The 15,589-nt window shown below is 38.3% G+C and overlaps 1 protein-coding gene across 2 annotated transcripts in view; it reads left to right on the top strand.

Annotated features, from left to right (window-relative positions):
- PRKN (parkin RBR E3 ubiquitin protein ligase) overlaps window positions 1-15,589 on the top strand; it is a 700,377-nt gene that overhangs the window by 256,720 nt on the left and 428,068 nt on the right. For both annotated transcript variants that reach the window (XM_088142815.1, XM_088142813.1), the window contains exon 4: window positions 10,455-10,570. In XM_088142815.1, the coding sequence (XP_087998941.1) occupies window positions 10,455-10,570 (116 nt within the window). The remainder of the gene's footprint in view (window positions 1-10,454; window positions 10,571-15,589) is intronic.

Genomic DNA, 15,589 nt, shown 5'->3' with positions numbered 1-15,589 from the left:
TCTGGAAACCTAGGAGGGTAGGGGTCTGCCACAACTCTGGGGGGAGAATATTCCAAAGGGTGGGGGCAACAGCAGAGAAAGTTCTCCTCCTGGACCCCTCCAGCCAACGTTCTCTCACTGATGGGGTCCATAACATGCCCTCTCTGCCTGACCAGGTGGGACAGGTTGATGTGATGAGGGTGAAATGGTCCCTCAGGTAACCTGGAATATGCCCTGTTAACAAAATGATGTGAGTCAGTTTTTTGTCAAACTGTGGATTGAACCCAGACCTGGGTCTTACCATTGCTCCTGATACAACCCAGAGCCTCCTTGTTCCTCCTTCCTTGTGTTTCCAGTCCAACTCATCCCCATCTACACTGCCATCCATTCCATCTCTGAGCTGCAGTGTTGTTTTTCTTATTTGCCATGGTTCTGCCATGGCATCCCCAGGCTCAGGACAGAATATTGTACAATGCAAGATTCAATTGTAGCAGCAGCAGCAGCAGGAGCAGCAGCAGCAGCAGGAGAAGAGAATGGATACTCAGAAAAGCCATGGTCAGTGCCACACTTGGTGGCAAGAATGGCAGCATAGAACCTGGGAACTTCTCCTGACCAATTTCTCCTTACCCACCCCTAAGGGCTGGCTGAGTCACCTGAACCTTATTATGTTTGGTCGCACAGTCAGCCAGATATTTAGACTGGATTTGACATTTTTATCCACCTATCAAGTCCTTCCTAAGGACCTGGGATAGGCAGAATTTTTGATGGTGTTAAAGATATCATTGTAGGATGTAAGCTGTTCCAAGTTAAGCTGCCTTTTGCAACTGACTGATATTATTATTATAGTTGATCACACAGTCAGCCAGATGTTTAGACTGGATTTGGTGGTGGTGGTGGTGTTGTTGTTGTTGTTGTTGTTGTTGTTGTTGTTGTTATTATTATTATTATTATTATTATTATTTAATTAAACTTGTATGCCACCTGACTCTCAATGACTTCTCCCTTCCCTGAGGGATAGATTAAAGATCAGGGCAGTTCACAGGAGAAAATCATAGTGAATAATTCTAGTACATTGTTTCTGTTCTTCACATTTAAGTAGGGGTGTATTTAGGCTGCTACTTTCACGAACTGTCACTTGAAATACTTCTAATGTCCTGAGCAGATCATCTGTCATAATATATCTTCCTGAACATGCACAGTCTGTGCAGGTTTTCTATCACTATCTGCTTTGCTTTGCTTTTTTTACACCTGTCTGATTAGACTCCAAGAGGATTACCCTGTAATTCCAAATGCTGCTCATACTGACCAATGCTCAACCAGTCCTCCTGCCTCTTCCACTAGTTCCAATATACAGTAAGTAATACTGGAGGAATGATTTAGGACAGTGTTTTTCAAACTTGGCCACTTTAAGATGTGTGGACTTCAACTCCCAGAATTCCCCAGCCAGCATGGCTGGCTGGAGAATTCTGGGAGTTAAAGTCCACACGTCTTAAAGTGGCCAAGCTTGAAAAACACTGATTTAGGACTAATGAAAAGAAGCTTGGAAAGCCTTTGAAGTGCTCTCCAAAAGAAAAAATGGCTTAGGTACAGCAAGGGCTCCCCATCCTACCCTCCAGGTAGGTCTTGTGGAGGTAAAGAAGAACAACCACAACTCTGCATCTCTCCCCAAGTTGCACTGGGCATGGTTTAGCTGTCTCATTGAGCCAATCAGGAGACTGGCCATTGCCAATACTGCTTCTCATCTGGGCAGTGCTTAATGACACCCCAGCTACCTCTGATTCAGTTGTGCTGCAATCTCGGTACCTAAGTCAGCCAGCGTGAACCAGGGAAAATCAGATTGTTTGTACAACCCCAGTTGGTTGGTTGGCTTCGTTGCTAATCTCAGGAATTCCCTCCACCCCATCATTTTTTTCTCAGATTAGTACTGCAGCCTCAATTTTTATCTGACACTTATGTGGGGAAAACATTAGTGTTCTGATGCTGGAGAGGTTGCTGTCTGTACTTCGACTTGGAGATTTGTTTTCTTTTCTGTATCTGCAGATACAGATAAAGTAGCCACGTTTGAAAATGGTGAGTCACTGCCATTTTACAAATAGTTGAGTTGAGTTTTGAAGTCCTCGCAAAAGCTCCCTGAGAATGGAAGCTTTTAAGAGTTTCTGTTATAAACTTAATTGTTTAAGTAGAGTATTAATAATAACTTAAAAAGAAAGTTTGGACCTGTTTCAGCATCATGCAGCTCTTAATAAGGAGTGCTTTCTAAGTATATTATTTGCATCATATACTTAATTATAAAACTATATGGAAAATGTAAATGATCTCTTGAAAATAGTATTGTACTTCATCAGAATTTTGAAAAAGTCCACTGACTCCCTTAAATACACTTAAAAGCTTCTTGAAACCTGTGCCCACATGTTTGAAGTAGTTCTCTCAAGCATTTCCTCTAAATTGTATATAATTTGGGGGTCCCATGGATAGCATCCAGGGGTATTGTAGATAGCTTGGCATCTGTGGGCACTATACTGACAACCTCTTTTTCACTCAAGACAAGAACCAGAAAAATGCAAGTTTAAACCCAAACTTACCTGTGAACGCTCACTAGTACTAGGTCACTGTAGAGAGTAAGGAAGGACCTCAACGGAGATATGCAAGCTCTGTTACCAAAGCAAAGAGGATTGAAACATATCTTCAATCCACATCAGACAGAAAATATGCAGAAGAGGCTCAGATAGACCCTTCCCTAATTCACTGGAGTATAAGAAGGGGAAGGAGATACAGCACAATCAGACTTACAAGATTCATTTATTATAGGCACTCTCAATAAAAGTAGTTTTAGCCTTCCTGTGGAATTGATTTCCTGGTCTGATCTACCTAATGGGGCTGACAATAATTTTGGTCCTTTTCTCTGAACTCAAGGAACTCTTATTGTAGGATAAAATTGGAGAAGACAACTCTATACACTCTGTCCTGGCAGATGGGCAATAGATAAATAAGCTTTATGTTTCCCCCATCTGCCCAAATCAGGATAAAAATCATCAGTTTTTCTGATTAATGGATATCAACTGAGTACTGAGCCCTCCTCCACTGTACTTGAAAGGCAGCATATAAATAAATTATAAATATTTTATGTGATAAATAGGAGAAATAGTAGTTATCTCATTTGAATTAGTATAGCTTTCTCTTTTTTCATCTATTCTATCTTCTCTGTCAGAATTTGACATTTCAGCACATATACAAGTGTTCCCGTAGGACTTTTAAGCAAATCATTTTTCTTTATATAAGCACATACTAAAGATTTTGTTTCCATTTCAATGCCCTACCATTAAACCAATCAAGGGAAAAAAATTGTATTAATATAATGATTGTTTTGATCTGTCATTTGCTATGGGTAGATTGATTTACCTAAGGATGTTAAACAGTCAGATTAGATTACTGGCCCCAGGGAAGTTTGTATTGTTAAATCAAAGAGTTCAAAACCAATCAGATAGTTAACTTAGCCATTTTAAATTAGATTTAATGTGGAGAATTGAAAATAATGATTTTTTTTTAAATCATCTAGGTCATATTAGAGCTTCTTTGACAGTTATTTTTGTGTGTGTTTGTTATTTAAGTTTCAAGGCCACCCAAGTCCACAGTGACTTTGGTCAGCTTATGGATTAAAAACAAATAAAGAAAACAAAGTATATCAAGAAAAAAGAAGACCACTGACCAGAAGACAGAACCAAAACCAAACAAACAAACCAAAGGGGCTCAACCACTATCCTAACCCAAGGTCTGGGAATCAGGTCTTTAGCAGTTTGCGGAAAGTCAAAAGGGTGGGAACAGTGGGAATCTCCAGGGAATATCATTCCACAGGAGAAGAGCCGTCACTGAGAAGGCCTTCTTCCTAGGTCCCATAAGATGGCACTGCTTGTTTATGTCACTGGTCTCCGTAGGGTGGGGTAAAAACATCAAGATGGCAGTTATAACTGTATGATGGAAGCCTTGCTGTTCCACAAGCTGACTGATGGTATAGGTGAAGGTTTTAAAGACCAACTGTACTTGATTACAATTCCAGCTGTGATCTGACTCATCTCTGGAACCACCACATTGAAGAAGGGTGTTTAAGACACTTTAAAGTTGTAACCGTGAAAGCAATTATCCAAAGTTTACTGAAGATTGAGACTGGAGACATAGATATTTACTACTGTGGTGGATAACTTGAAAGGAGATGGTACATTAAGATTCTGACATAGTTGGCTGCAGCAAATTCATTCCAACTCAGTGGAATATGTCTCCATAGTCTCGTGTTTTATGTCAACCATACAAAGATGGTATAACCAGAATGGGCAGTAATTTTTCTATATATGGAATATGCATCAGGTTATAAAAATCCAGCAGTGTACCTCCTGTTGGCTTTTGTTATATTTAATCCCACAAAGATCTTTCACAGACCAATCCTGTATATGATTATGCACCAGACACATATGGTTCCATAATGTTAGCATGTACCTGCCAAGAGAATCATGATTAACATCAATAATTACATTTTCCTGTAGGAAGAGAAAACGCATGGACAATAACTTTGAAACAGCTCATTTCCTTGTGTGTACGTGCATGCCCACACATTAAGCACCATGCCTTGCATGTAAAAGTTGGGCCTTAATATTTTAATCAACAGTTGCCATATCTGCACATTTTAACAGCATGCCAGTGCTATAAACTGTTAATGGAAACTCCGTGAAAGCCTAGATTGCTTGATTGAACAGAGAAGACAAGGTTGTAAGGTTGATACTGCAGCAATTTGAGTGATTGCCGGCGCTGCGCCTTAATTACAATTTTCTGTATTAATACTACTTCAGAGTTGATGTTGTATTTGAGGCAGATTTATTTTCACCTCTTTTAGCCCCTGAAAACAAAGGGAGATAATCTTAATCAAGGCTGTTTGTGAGAAATTAGTCCTGACGATTCTAGGGGAACAGGGACTGCTATTGTTAGATTAGGAGTTGTGTAGCTAGTGTGGCACAATACATTCATATTCTTTTAATTTATTCTGATTGCCTCTTGTACTCATTGCTGGTGATATTGCTTTCTGCAGAAACCCAATAATGTGTCGACAGAAGTGTAAGATTGCTATCAGCCAATCTGCATAAAGCAGCAGACAGGTTGATGAAAATGGCCATTTAATCCACTCTCAAAGATCTGAGGGCACCTCCTGTAGCGCGCTCAGCGTTTAGCGGATTTGCTGCAAGAAACACAACTGGCAAATTATCCCAGATCTTTGCACAGGTCCTGCTTGTTAGCATGCATCCTCTGGCACTATTCTAGGCATACTTCATTTTTTCTTCTGTTAAGTTTAATGCAAGAAACTAATAGAACTGGGGCTTGAGTTAGGCAGAGTGGTAACCTATTAGGATTTTTTGTGTAAGTTTTTATGAGGTATAGTAAGTAGGAAGTATTATGCAATTTCTGCTGTTCCCGACAGCACGCTTATGGATTTTTGCTTTCATACTGCTTTCTTGCCATAATTTTGCAGTTACTATCAATATCTATTCGGTGTTGGCATTACAACAGGAGAGCGGCTGTCGCAAAAAATAAATGCATCAAGTTATATGTACCTCATCACATCTACTACTTAATTGTGTTTAATCAGAAGTAAGTCTTTCTGTGTTAGAACTGCAGTCTTACTTAAGAAAATGGATTTTTTCTTTAGTTGACCAGTGGGGACTGCACTCCCCACCCCACCCCAAATGGGAACAAAACCAGGAGGAGTAGAACCATGTCAAGAATTAAAGTCATAAATGATATTATGTATTTAAATAATTTCATTTCTGTCACTTTAATAATTAACCATTTGTCTGCACCCAAAGTTTTGGTAGGCTACCTGTGGCCTTGGCAGAGTAGTTGCACAACTCTGGATACCTTCTGTATGATTTGGGCATCTTCACCACTAGATTATGGTTCTCAAATGCAAAAGGGATATGTGTAACTCAAGAACGTTTTTAAAAAGATAAAGTTTCCTTCAAGTTGAGCTCTATTCCTGGCAACAATATGGAAATGGTTTGCCTTTTCCTTCTCACAGGATGTTTTTTTTCAACTTCCCAGCCTGTAACTGGAAGCTTTTCTGATGGTCTCCCATCCCAGAACCAGCCAAAGTCAAGCTAAGGACACCAACGTGCTGCAATTACTAGTGACATGGAACTTTTTTCCCTTTTCACATTAAAAATTTAAAAGGTCTATTTGGCAATTGGTTTCCAGTTTCTCCAAATACCTTTGAAAGAATCACAGAAATGATTAAGACAGAGGCAGTTTTCATGGCTCTCAAGTAAAACAAATAGCTGCTTTCTCAAACTCTGGCAATCGTAAATGTAGTTTACATTTGAGCTGCAGGTAAATTAATTACAGTAACTCTGAACTGGCTTACTGAAGTTTACCATTCAAATATTTAATGACATCATGTTTTAAATTAGTCCAATAAATTGAAAAATCTGTAACTTGTCAACTTTTCTCTTTCATTCTGCACCTAATGTTGAAAGATTGCCTTTTCATTAAGGAAGCAGTAAATTAACATTTGTTAGCTTGACAGCTTTTAATGTACACAAATGTGATTCCTGCATATTTTTCTTGGGCTAAATTAAATAGGGCCAACTTTTAGTATTTTAGATTGGCTTTGAACAAGAGAGGTCTTTAAAGCAGTGTTTCTCAGTCTCAGCAGTTTTAAGAACTGTGGACTTCAACTCCCAGAATTCCCCAGCCAGGCATCTAAAGTTGCTGAGGTTGTGAAACACTGCTTTAAACCATTGAGAAGCCAAACCATGTGACATGAAACTGAAGGACCCCATGTGCCCAGTCATTGGCCAGGATGACTTATGCAAGTTAACCAAAACTTCCTGCAAAATCCCTTCTACCTATTTTTAAAGCTTCACTTTCCATTCTCTCTGGGGTTGTATCTGATTGACTAGATATGTTCATTCATACTTTAGTTCCTCTACTATGGGTTGTTTTAATACTCTTACAGGGCTGCTTTTGAAGTCAATTCAGAAATTACAGGGGTACAAAATGCTACTGCAGGGTTCAGAAGAAGAGCTGCTAGAATGAAAGAGGTTCTGATTTTATGACAACTGCAGGCTGAAGCTCTTAATTGGTGCATAGAGCATTTTCCCCCCTTTTTCCTTCCTTTTTTCTTTTTTCCTTTCCTTCATAAATTAAATTATTTTCAACTCCAGCAGCTACATAGATGGAGCATTGATTCTCCATGATAATCTGTCCCTAACCTGGTTGTTCAGGTCTTCCAATGATACACTGATTGCCGCTGTAATTGAGTCTTCCACCTTGCTGCTGGTCATCCTCTTCTCTTTCCTTCCAACTTTCCCAGCATTAGAACCTTCTCTAGAGAGCTAAGTCTTCACATAATGTGTCTGAAGTAGGATAATTTGAGCCTGCTCATTAGAAAGGATGGCAGTAGTTGGTAGGTGGAAACAGAACCAGAAAGTACGCAGAGCAAACCTAATGTATCTTTGAAATTCAGCTGTAGGATCCAGTTCAGAGCTACAGTGGGCTGATGGAGAATTGAAGCTCCCTCTGGCCAAGGAGAAAGATGGAGAAAGCACCTTCAAGGAAGGGTAGCCAGCTCTCCTCCTCGTGTGAAATTTTTTTCCCCCTGAGTGTAAGACTGAAAAGGGAAGGGGAACTCCACCCTATTGTTTGCTACTTTTGAAAAGTGCATGGGTCAATTAAGGACACGGGCACTTTCATTAACCTAATATTTTCCTAATATGGGGGCAAAAACATGTGCTAAATGGTCTAGGCTGAATGAAATTTGGCTGTAGAATACACACAGTCAACAAACTGTGGGTTCTCTGTCTCACTCTTAAAGTTCTGAACTGGAGCTACTCCAATCATTGTTCATTTTGTACTTTCTCATGTATGACTTCTGGCAGAAAAAGCCATCTTGTATTGCTGAACATTTTTTCCCAGGGAGATTTGACTGGCATCTTTCTCTTTTTCTCTCCTAAAGCGGGCTGGAGTTTTTTCACTTTAGTACAAACAGACTTGTTGATGTATTATTTATATTTTAAGACATTGTCTTGCTTCTTTTATTTTCATGATCAGAAGCTGTCCTGTATGGGCATTTTACCAAGGGAGGTGGGATATTATAAGGAATTTTATCCCTTTTTAATGTTATCCATTTGTCTCCATAATGGAACTTCCTAAAACACGCTTCTATTTTTCTGTTTAGTCAATCAACACTCCTTGACATATGAAGTTAAAATTTTCTAGTATAGTAATAATAATATTTTTATTTATGATGCATTTATAACAAAACTCTGTATGGATTAAAAATAAGATAATTGATGTAATGGCACATTGTAACATCCTAAGTTAAAAAATTCAGGATCCTACAAACGAAAAGACCATAACCTAGTGAGTTTTTTTCTTGGATTTCCCTAGCCTCACCTTTGATGTGTTTTGTGATACCGATATCCTTGGTGCATCTTGCCTTACTTCTTTTCCCCAGCAACCTGTTATTGTGTCTGGGCCTTAAACTGTACATCTGATTGGTAAAGATGGATTACTTTTTTGTTTTTTGCAGCGCTGTGTTTGACATGTTTATTGTTTTATATTTTTTGCTGTATGCCACCCAGAATCACTTCTTATGAGATGGGTAGCCATATAAATTTGATAAATAAACAAATACTAAATCAGTGCTTATCAACAAACTATTCATGGTGTTGTAGGCCTCTATCACTGGAAGAAGTTGTTTTAGCCAATATATTCTTTTTATGAGCTGGGCTTTGCTTTCATTTAAAGCTTTACTTTAGCTTAGGAGTGGTTTTTCTGTGACCAATAAGTGCTAATTAATTTGTGATCAAGAGAACAGACTACCTCAACAGCTTTAGGCAGCTCATTTACCACCATCAATAGGAGGAACAAAACCATGCTGAAAACTGAATCATGAAGAAAAATACAAGACAGCTATAACAAATATTATTCTCTTTGTTGTCCTGAATATTTCAAGGATCATCTCTTTCTCATATGAAATCGCTTATTTCTCAAGCTGTCTTCTCCAAGGTGGCACGTTCTGGATGTGGTGGAATACAACTCCCCAAAATTTAAACAGCTATGCTGGCTGAGGATTCTGGGAATACTTTTGTTCACCCACCCCCACCCCCCTCAGTAATTGGGATTTTTTCAAGGGGCAAATGAGTGTCTTAAGTGATGTGGAAGCTTAAAGCATCCATTTCACCAACTAAAAATCTCAACCCCATCAGGCCCACTTTGGTTCTGTCCTGTTCACCTCTAAAGTGCAGCACACAAAGACCCTGAAAGCAACAGAAATGGTTCATTTCTGTCTTTGCATATTCTCCTCTTACGTTAATCTTGATATATTTAAAATATCAGGGCAGATCTGCCTTCAGCTCTTCACAAAGATGCCAGCAAAAGATGCTTAGTGTTCCTTCACACATTTTATCCAGGGGAGTAGGATGTGGGATCATTTTTTTTTTTCCTATCAACAGTTCCTCTATAGATGGATTGATGTTTGAATAATCTAATCCCACATTTTTGTGAGCCACTTGGGATAAGATGGTGTGGAGATTTTTGTTATGGGAAATAGAGACATAAATATAAGTGTGAGTCACAGCCACAGAACAGGCACTCAACTGGAAAGGGGCAAAGAGACACACCTTAGTTTTACGATAAAGACGCGCAACTGTTTGCTTTTATCATTTAAATGTTCTCCCACTGCTGTGGCAGTTCCCGTGTGCCTAAGATAATGAAAGAACTCTTCATAGCAACAGTGTTCATGGCTTACCTTTCACAGGCATTCTGAGTCTGCTGCTGCTATTCCCGGCCTCCCCCACCCCCCAGCTCTGGGTTCATTATTGCAAGTGTATAATAAGATAATAGGGAGAGAAATCAGGTTAGCTCCCTCTTTATTATACGTTAGGCAGCTGGTGTGCGTTATATTGTTCCGTTACCTTTTTAATGTTCTTAAATGATGTTTTCAGATGTTATTGTGATGAATATTCTGGCTTCTCTTGTTACCTTATTCTTGTTACTGTGTTTGTTTTATTACATTGTATTGTACTGTATTTTATTTTAGTGCTGCTTTTATCTGATTCCGGTATATTGCTGCAATCACCCAATGGACAGAGAAGCAATTTAATAAATATGTCTAATAATAATATCCACATTTGCCAGATGGAGATGGTTTAGCTACTGTCATGAACTGGAAGGAGTGGGGAAGGCAGGAAGAATAAAGGAAATGGATATAGAATAGCTGCATTAGGGAACAGAAATAATTACCTAACAGTTCATCCTTTTCCATATAAAATCCAATGTATTGATTTTGATTTGTTGCTGTACAGAATAGAGGAAATATCACGGATGCGGATTTTCATTTGTTTCTGAGTTTATATTACACACACACACTGACATGTGCACAATGAAATGTTAGTGTCTTAATAAAGGGTTTGCTTTTCTGTTCTTCCCAACAGATGCTAAGTACAGCAGTTTTTATATTTTCTGCAAAAGCTCCTGCCAAGCCGTTAAACCTGGAAAACTCCGGGTTCGTTGCAAAACATGCAAACATGGGACCCTGACTTTGGCACGGGTAGGTTTAACTTTCTATCTTTTTGTTTGTTTGTTTGTTTGTTTGTTTGTTTAAGTGATTGAAATTTGAAATGATAAATCGATTAATACTGCCTATGGAGAAGGTGGCCCCTCATATCTGAAAGGGGAATTGGATGTATTCATAACTGGTAGAAAATGAATATATTGAACAACATAAAATGGTATGTTGTCCGGTTTGATTAAATAAACTGGCCAACATATCAGTTTATGTTGTTCAATATATTCATTTTCTACCAATATATTTTTATTGGTTTATTCATAGATGAATACGATATTAGAGTTTTATCAATTGTAAATATGTATGTTTTTAAATAAATCTTTGTAACATTACCCCAGAGAGATATTCCTCGTTACATTATTATTCATGTTCAGCCACACGGCAAAGATCTTTTCAAATTCTTACATTCTCGCCTGTTTCTTTAATACCTTCTTCGGCTCTGATCATTATTCACTTTCTGCTGTGGTTTTCAAGGTATGGCAATTTTTATCATACTGCTTTCACATGATGATACCTACGTTGTAGTTTTATTGCAAATTATTCTGTGCATTCCTTTATTTTAAAACAATATATTTGGGGAACAGCGGAATGTCCATATTTGAAAAATATATGTGATGGGCTTCTAAGTAAGCAGAACTGGTATCTGGCAACATATAAAACACCACCCTGATGTGAAAAAAAAACAACTTTGGGGACTTCAGGGGTTATATGCTTCTGTATCATAAATTTATGCACAGAAACTGCCTTTTCATCACAACTGAAATGTTTCTACCACTCCACACAATTAGGGATAGCAAAGTCAGTAGACTTTAGTGTTAACACTACTTCATAAATGAGAGTCCTCACAACTAAGTTGCCCTGAGACTCTTTGTAGTTTTAAAAGGATAATAGCCTACTCAAAAGCTTAAAACCCACCCCCAGCATCAGAATTAGAGTTTGGATGCTCTCATCTCTTGATTCCAGTTCCATTCATCTTTCTCCATCAAAGTAACCACATTTTAACTCTTCGATAACCTTATTGATGGTTAGTGAAAAGCAAGGCAGTTTCATAAACTAAAGTTCTCCATAATTCTGTGAGATGGCTCTTTGTAACTTTCTCCATTTGTCATTATAGCACAAATAATACTTCATTAAGACTCTGTCAGATTCATGTTAGCTATTTGCCCTCTGAATTAATTGAGTAGGAGCCACTGAAACTCACAAATCAAAAACCATGTTTCAGTTCTGGGCATGGAATTGGAGTTACAAGATGCAGTGCACATTGATTTTCTGTTTCTTTCATATTTTTCATTAACTGTTTCAACATTTGTGTACGTTACAGTAATTAGATGTTTCCACAACATCTACTACATCCATGGATTTACTGCCGTTTCTGTTACTGGCCTAGTTCTTGTGCTCAAACACTGTGCTCAGCAATTTTACGATCAGAATATAGGTTTGATTTAGTTTGAAATTGGCATTTGGTAACCTTCCCCCCCCTTTTGGGGGGGGGATTGACAGCAAAGCCAACAGTCCCTCCTGAGAAGAACACTCTAAGCCAGTGTTTCTCAACCTTGGCAACTTGAAGATGTGTGGACTTCAACTCCCAGAATTCCCCAGCCAGCATAGCTGACTGGGGAATTCAGGGAGTTGAAGTCCACACATCTTCAAGCTGCCAAGGTTGAGAAACACTGCTCGAAGCTTTTCCTAACCTAATGCCCTCTGGATGTGTTGGGATACTGAAGGAGCTGTATCGACAGGCTAAGGGAAACCCAACTATAAGAAACAAAAGCTTTGTTATTTCTGCTTAAGAATTCCAACCATAAATTAGCTGACTTACACTAGTCATTCTTTAAATTGTGCCTTAGTGCGCCTTACTAGGTAGCAGCACCATGCTAAATTTGGCTGGTCTTGAAAAGTAAAGCAGGATCATACTTGATTAGTGCAAGAATGGGAGGTCACCAGGAAATCCCAGGAATGGAGATTAAATTGGAAAGGAAAAAATATATTCCAGAAGGTGTCCATGGAAAACCTCTTTTGTATTTTTCCTGGGAAAGCTATATGGCACGTTCATGAAGTCACTGGATGTTAAACTGCACTTGGAGAACATTTGCTTTACTGTTTCCAAACAAACCCCCAACAAAGGGTACGTGTGTTTTGATTTATTTCATGCTAAAAATCCAGTACTGATCATCTCACATCTTCTAGAATTCTAGAGATTCTAGAAACTGATGAAGAATTAACAAAATACTCTTGTATTTCCTCCCCCGCCTTTGATTTAACTTGTGTCATCAGAATGTAGCATAGGAATCTGTTCCCAGCAACAGGACTAAATCCAGTTTAGGACAATATCTCTGAGCACATATAGATGTTTTTCCTCATTACTGAATTATTGGATATTCTTCTCTCCTGCCCTATTTGGGATCTTGCAGTAGGTTCCTTTGAGCACATACTGAAGCAGGAGTTTCATTATAATGCCAAGCCCATATTTCTTCTCTTTCTTCCCATCCCTTTATTCTACCAGCCACCAAAAGTGCATTTTAATTCATTAGCTTGGATGACAGATTCTTGGATGACAGATTCTTGGATGAAAGATTCTCCGTGAAGTAAAAAAAAAAAAAAAGTGTCAGCTCAGAAAGAAGAAAAAAGTGAAACCCCAATTCCTCCATTTCCTTTTATAACACTTGTCTGTTCTGTCCTTTTTAACTATAATGCTTGTTTATGAGATCTTTGCTTCTTCCTTTTGTCTTGGAGAAGCAACAAAATTTAGATAAGTTGATATTCACAGCTGAAAAACCAGTATCTTGCTCTCAATTTTAGGTATCTTGCAGTAAGTAGCTTGTAAAAAATGTGCTTGCCTTTCTTCAACAGCACAACAAACTCTAAGGCAGTTATTGTTTCAGTGAAACCCTTAAATTGGTATTAAAAGAAAACTAGCATTAACTTTCTTAAGGAAGTAAATTCTTTGGGTTGGTGAGCTAGGAATGGATAACTTAATTGAACTGAACTTTGTGAATGCCCCTTCTCTCTGGCAAGAAGACTGACATTTGAAATATTCATAATATACCCTTCCTTTAAACCTTTAACTGTTGTGTTAATTTGTGATATTATTTTTTAAGATACGTTAGGAGTGAATTCATTATTTACAGAGTCCTTTCTTTCTCTTTTAATTAAAAAATATCTATGATTTTAAGGCTGCATTTTATGAGTATTTCATGACCTACTTCTGTTGGACATATTTGTTCTGAATTGGATATAATTATCAAGAAATAGCACTAGCAATGTACAGAGGGACACCCCCCCCGCCGCCCCGAATACACTTGATTATCTTAATAAATGTTGCTGGCTCAAATCTTGCCAGGCATGCAAGATGTTTTCAACTATGCTAAAGTAGTTACAGGAAATGCAAGTGAGTTTCACTTTCATTCTCAAAGTTATTTGCTAATTTGTAACACTGCAATATTAAGTATCTCCCTGTAGAGTATAATTTAATTGTAATTCTCACCACCATGCCTTCTCAAACACTCAAAACTGGTCCACTTGTCCACTTCCTGGTTTTCCATTCTTAAATCTATACCTGATTTGGGATGGAGGTAATGATCTAAAGCCAGCCTTCTCAATATATTTATGCTGATGTGCATGCTTTCTGTCCAGTATAGATATTAGTGTAACTATGTGGTTGTTTCTTTGATTCTCTGAATATACATGATAAATATGCATAGTGAGGAGCAAAAATAATATGTTTATATTCAAAACCCAGACATGAGATCTTGATAGCACATAAGTAAAAGGAAATGTAAGGAATAATATTCACCTTGTGCTCCTAATTAGCAAATACATATTCCAGAGCCATTTCCATTGCGTTCAGTGGAGCATACTCCTTGGGGGTCTATGCAAGGGTGAGCAATTTGAGACCACAGAATTAATGGGGCCAGGACCTCCCTTTCTATGGTTCCTAGAGCCTTTCCAATCACAATTGCCAAAAAATAGTGTCATGTTTTCATTCTGATCTGAGACAAGAAACACACGGAAATGCAAGTGTGATCACTAAAGTAGCTTGAATGTAGGTTATAAATCAACAACAACAGACAAATCAGAAGTAAATCAGAAAATCTTAACCCCACCCATGTGTTTTATTTGGCCAACTCACTTTGCAACATTGTTTAGCACACATTGTTCTTTGTCATCCTAGAAAATGTTATGTGGGTTATGGCCACAAAAAAAGCTTGCTATAGTTCTGTCACTTTTAAATCTGTAAGTGCTTAGTTATAGCTCATGAAAGTGTATGCCTTTTAATAAAATGTATTGCTCTGAAAGGCTGCTATCAGACTCCTCCTGATTTTGGGCTGCCATAGACTAGCACAAATCTCCTCTTGTTATCACTCTACAGAATAAAAAGTCAGTGTAAGAATTTAAAAGAGACAACAGAAAGGTGTCAAAACAAAATTGATCTGTTGAGTAAATTAACCTTAGAACTATAAAAGGTGTCTGTGAAAGCCTAGAATTGTCTGCACTGGATTTGGGTTTATATGTTCTCCAGGTTTGCAAGCCAAGATCTTCACCTCATCACAGCAACTGAACAATCACTGGTTAGATTGCTAGAACAGGTAGTCCTCACTTTCCAACCGCAATTGGGACCGGCAACTCTGTCACTAGGCAATGCGGTTGTAAAGTGAAACATCACGTGACTAGCTGCAGTCCTTAAGCAAATCACCACAGTCGTTAAGTGTGACGTCACATGTCTGCAACTTGCAATTTGTCAGATCCCAGTCACTCCCTTCCATGTTTCAACATGGAGTGAACAAAACTATTATGCAGGAGGAGGATTTGTTCAGTTGAGGCAATGACCCTCCTTACATCATTTAGTTGATTGATGAAAAAAGAGCTCTATCCATACGAGAGAGAGAGAACATCCATAAAGATTGTGGATGGTGAAGTTGGAATTCTGGTCTCCCTTGCAACCAAAAGAGCAATGGTATAGAGTCAGAATCTAGTGACTAGGTAGAAGAATGTAATTCCGTA

This window comes from Python bivittatus, unplaced genomic scaffold (genome assembly GCF_059951505.1).
Source record: "Python bivittatus isolate LINGU-HERP-01145 unplaced genomic scaffold, Pbiv_v1 ctg000020_np1212, whole genome shotgun sequence".
In the NCBI taxonomy this organism is placed as follows: domain Eukaryota; kingdom Metazoa; phylum Chordata; class Lepidosauria; order Squamata; family Pythonidae; genus Python; species Python bivittatus.
The sequence above is the reverse complement of the archived record's forward strand: the minus strand, read 5'-3'. Positions and strand labels throughout refer to the sequence as shown.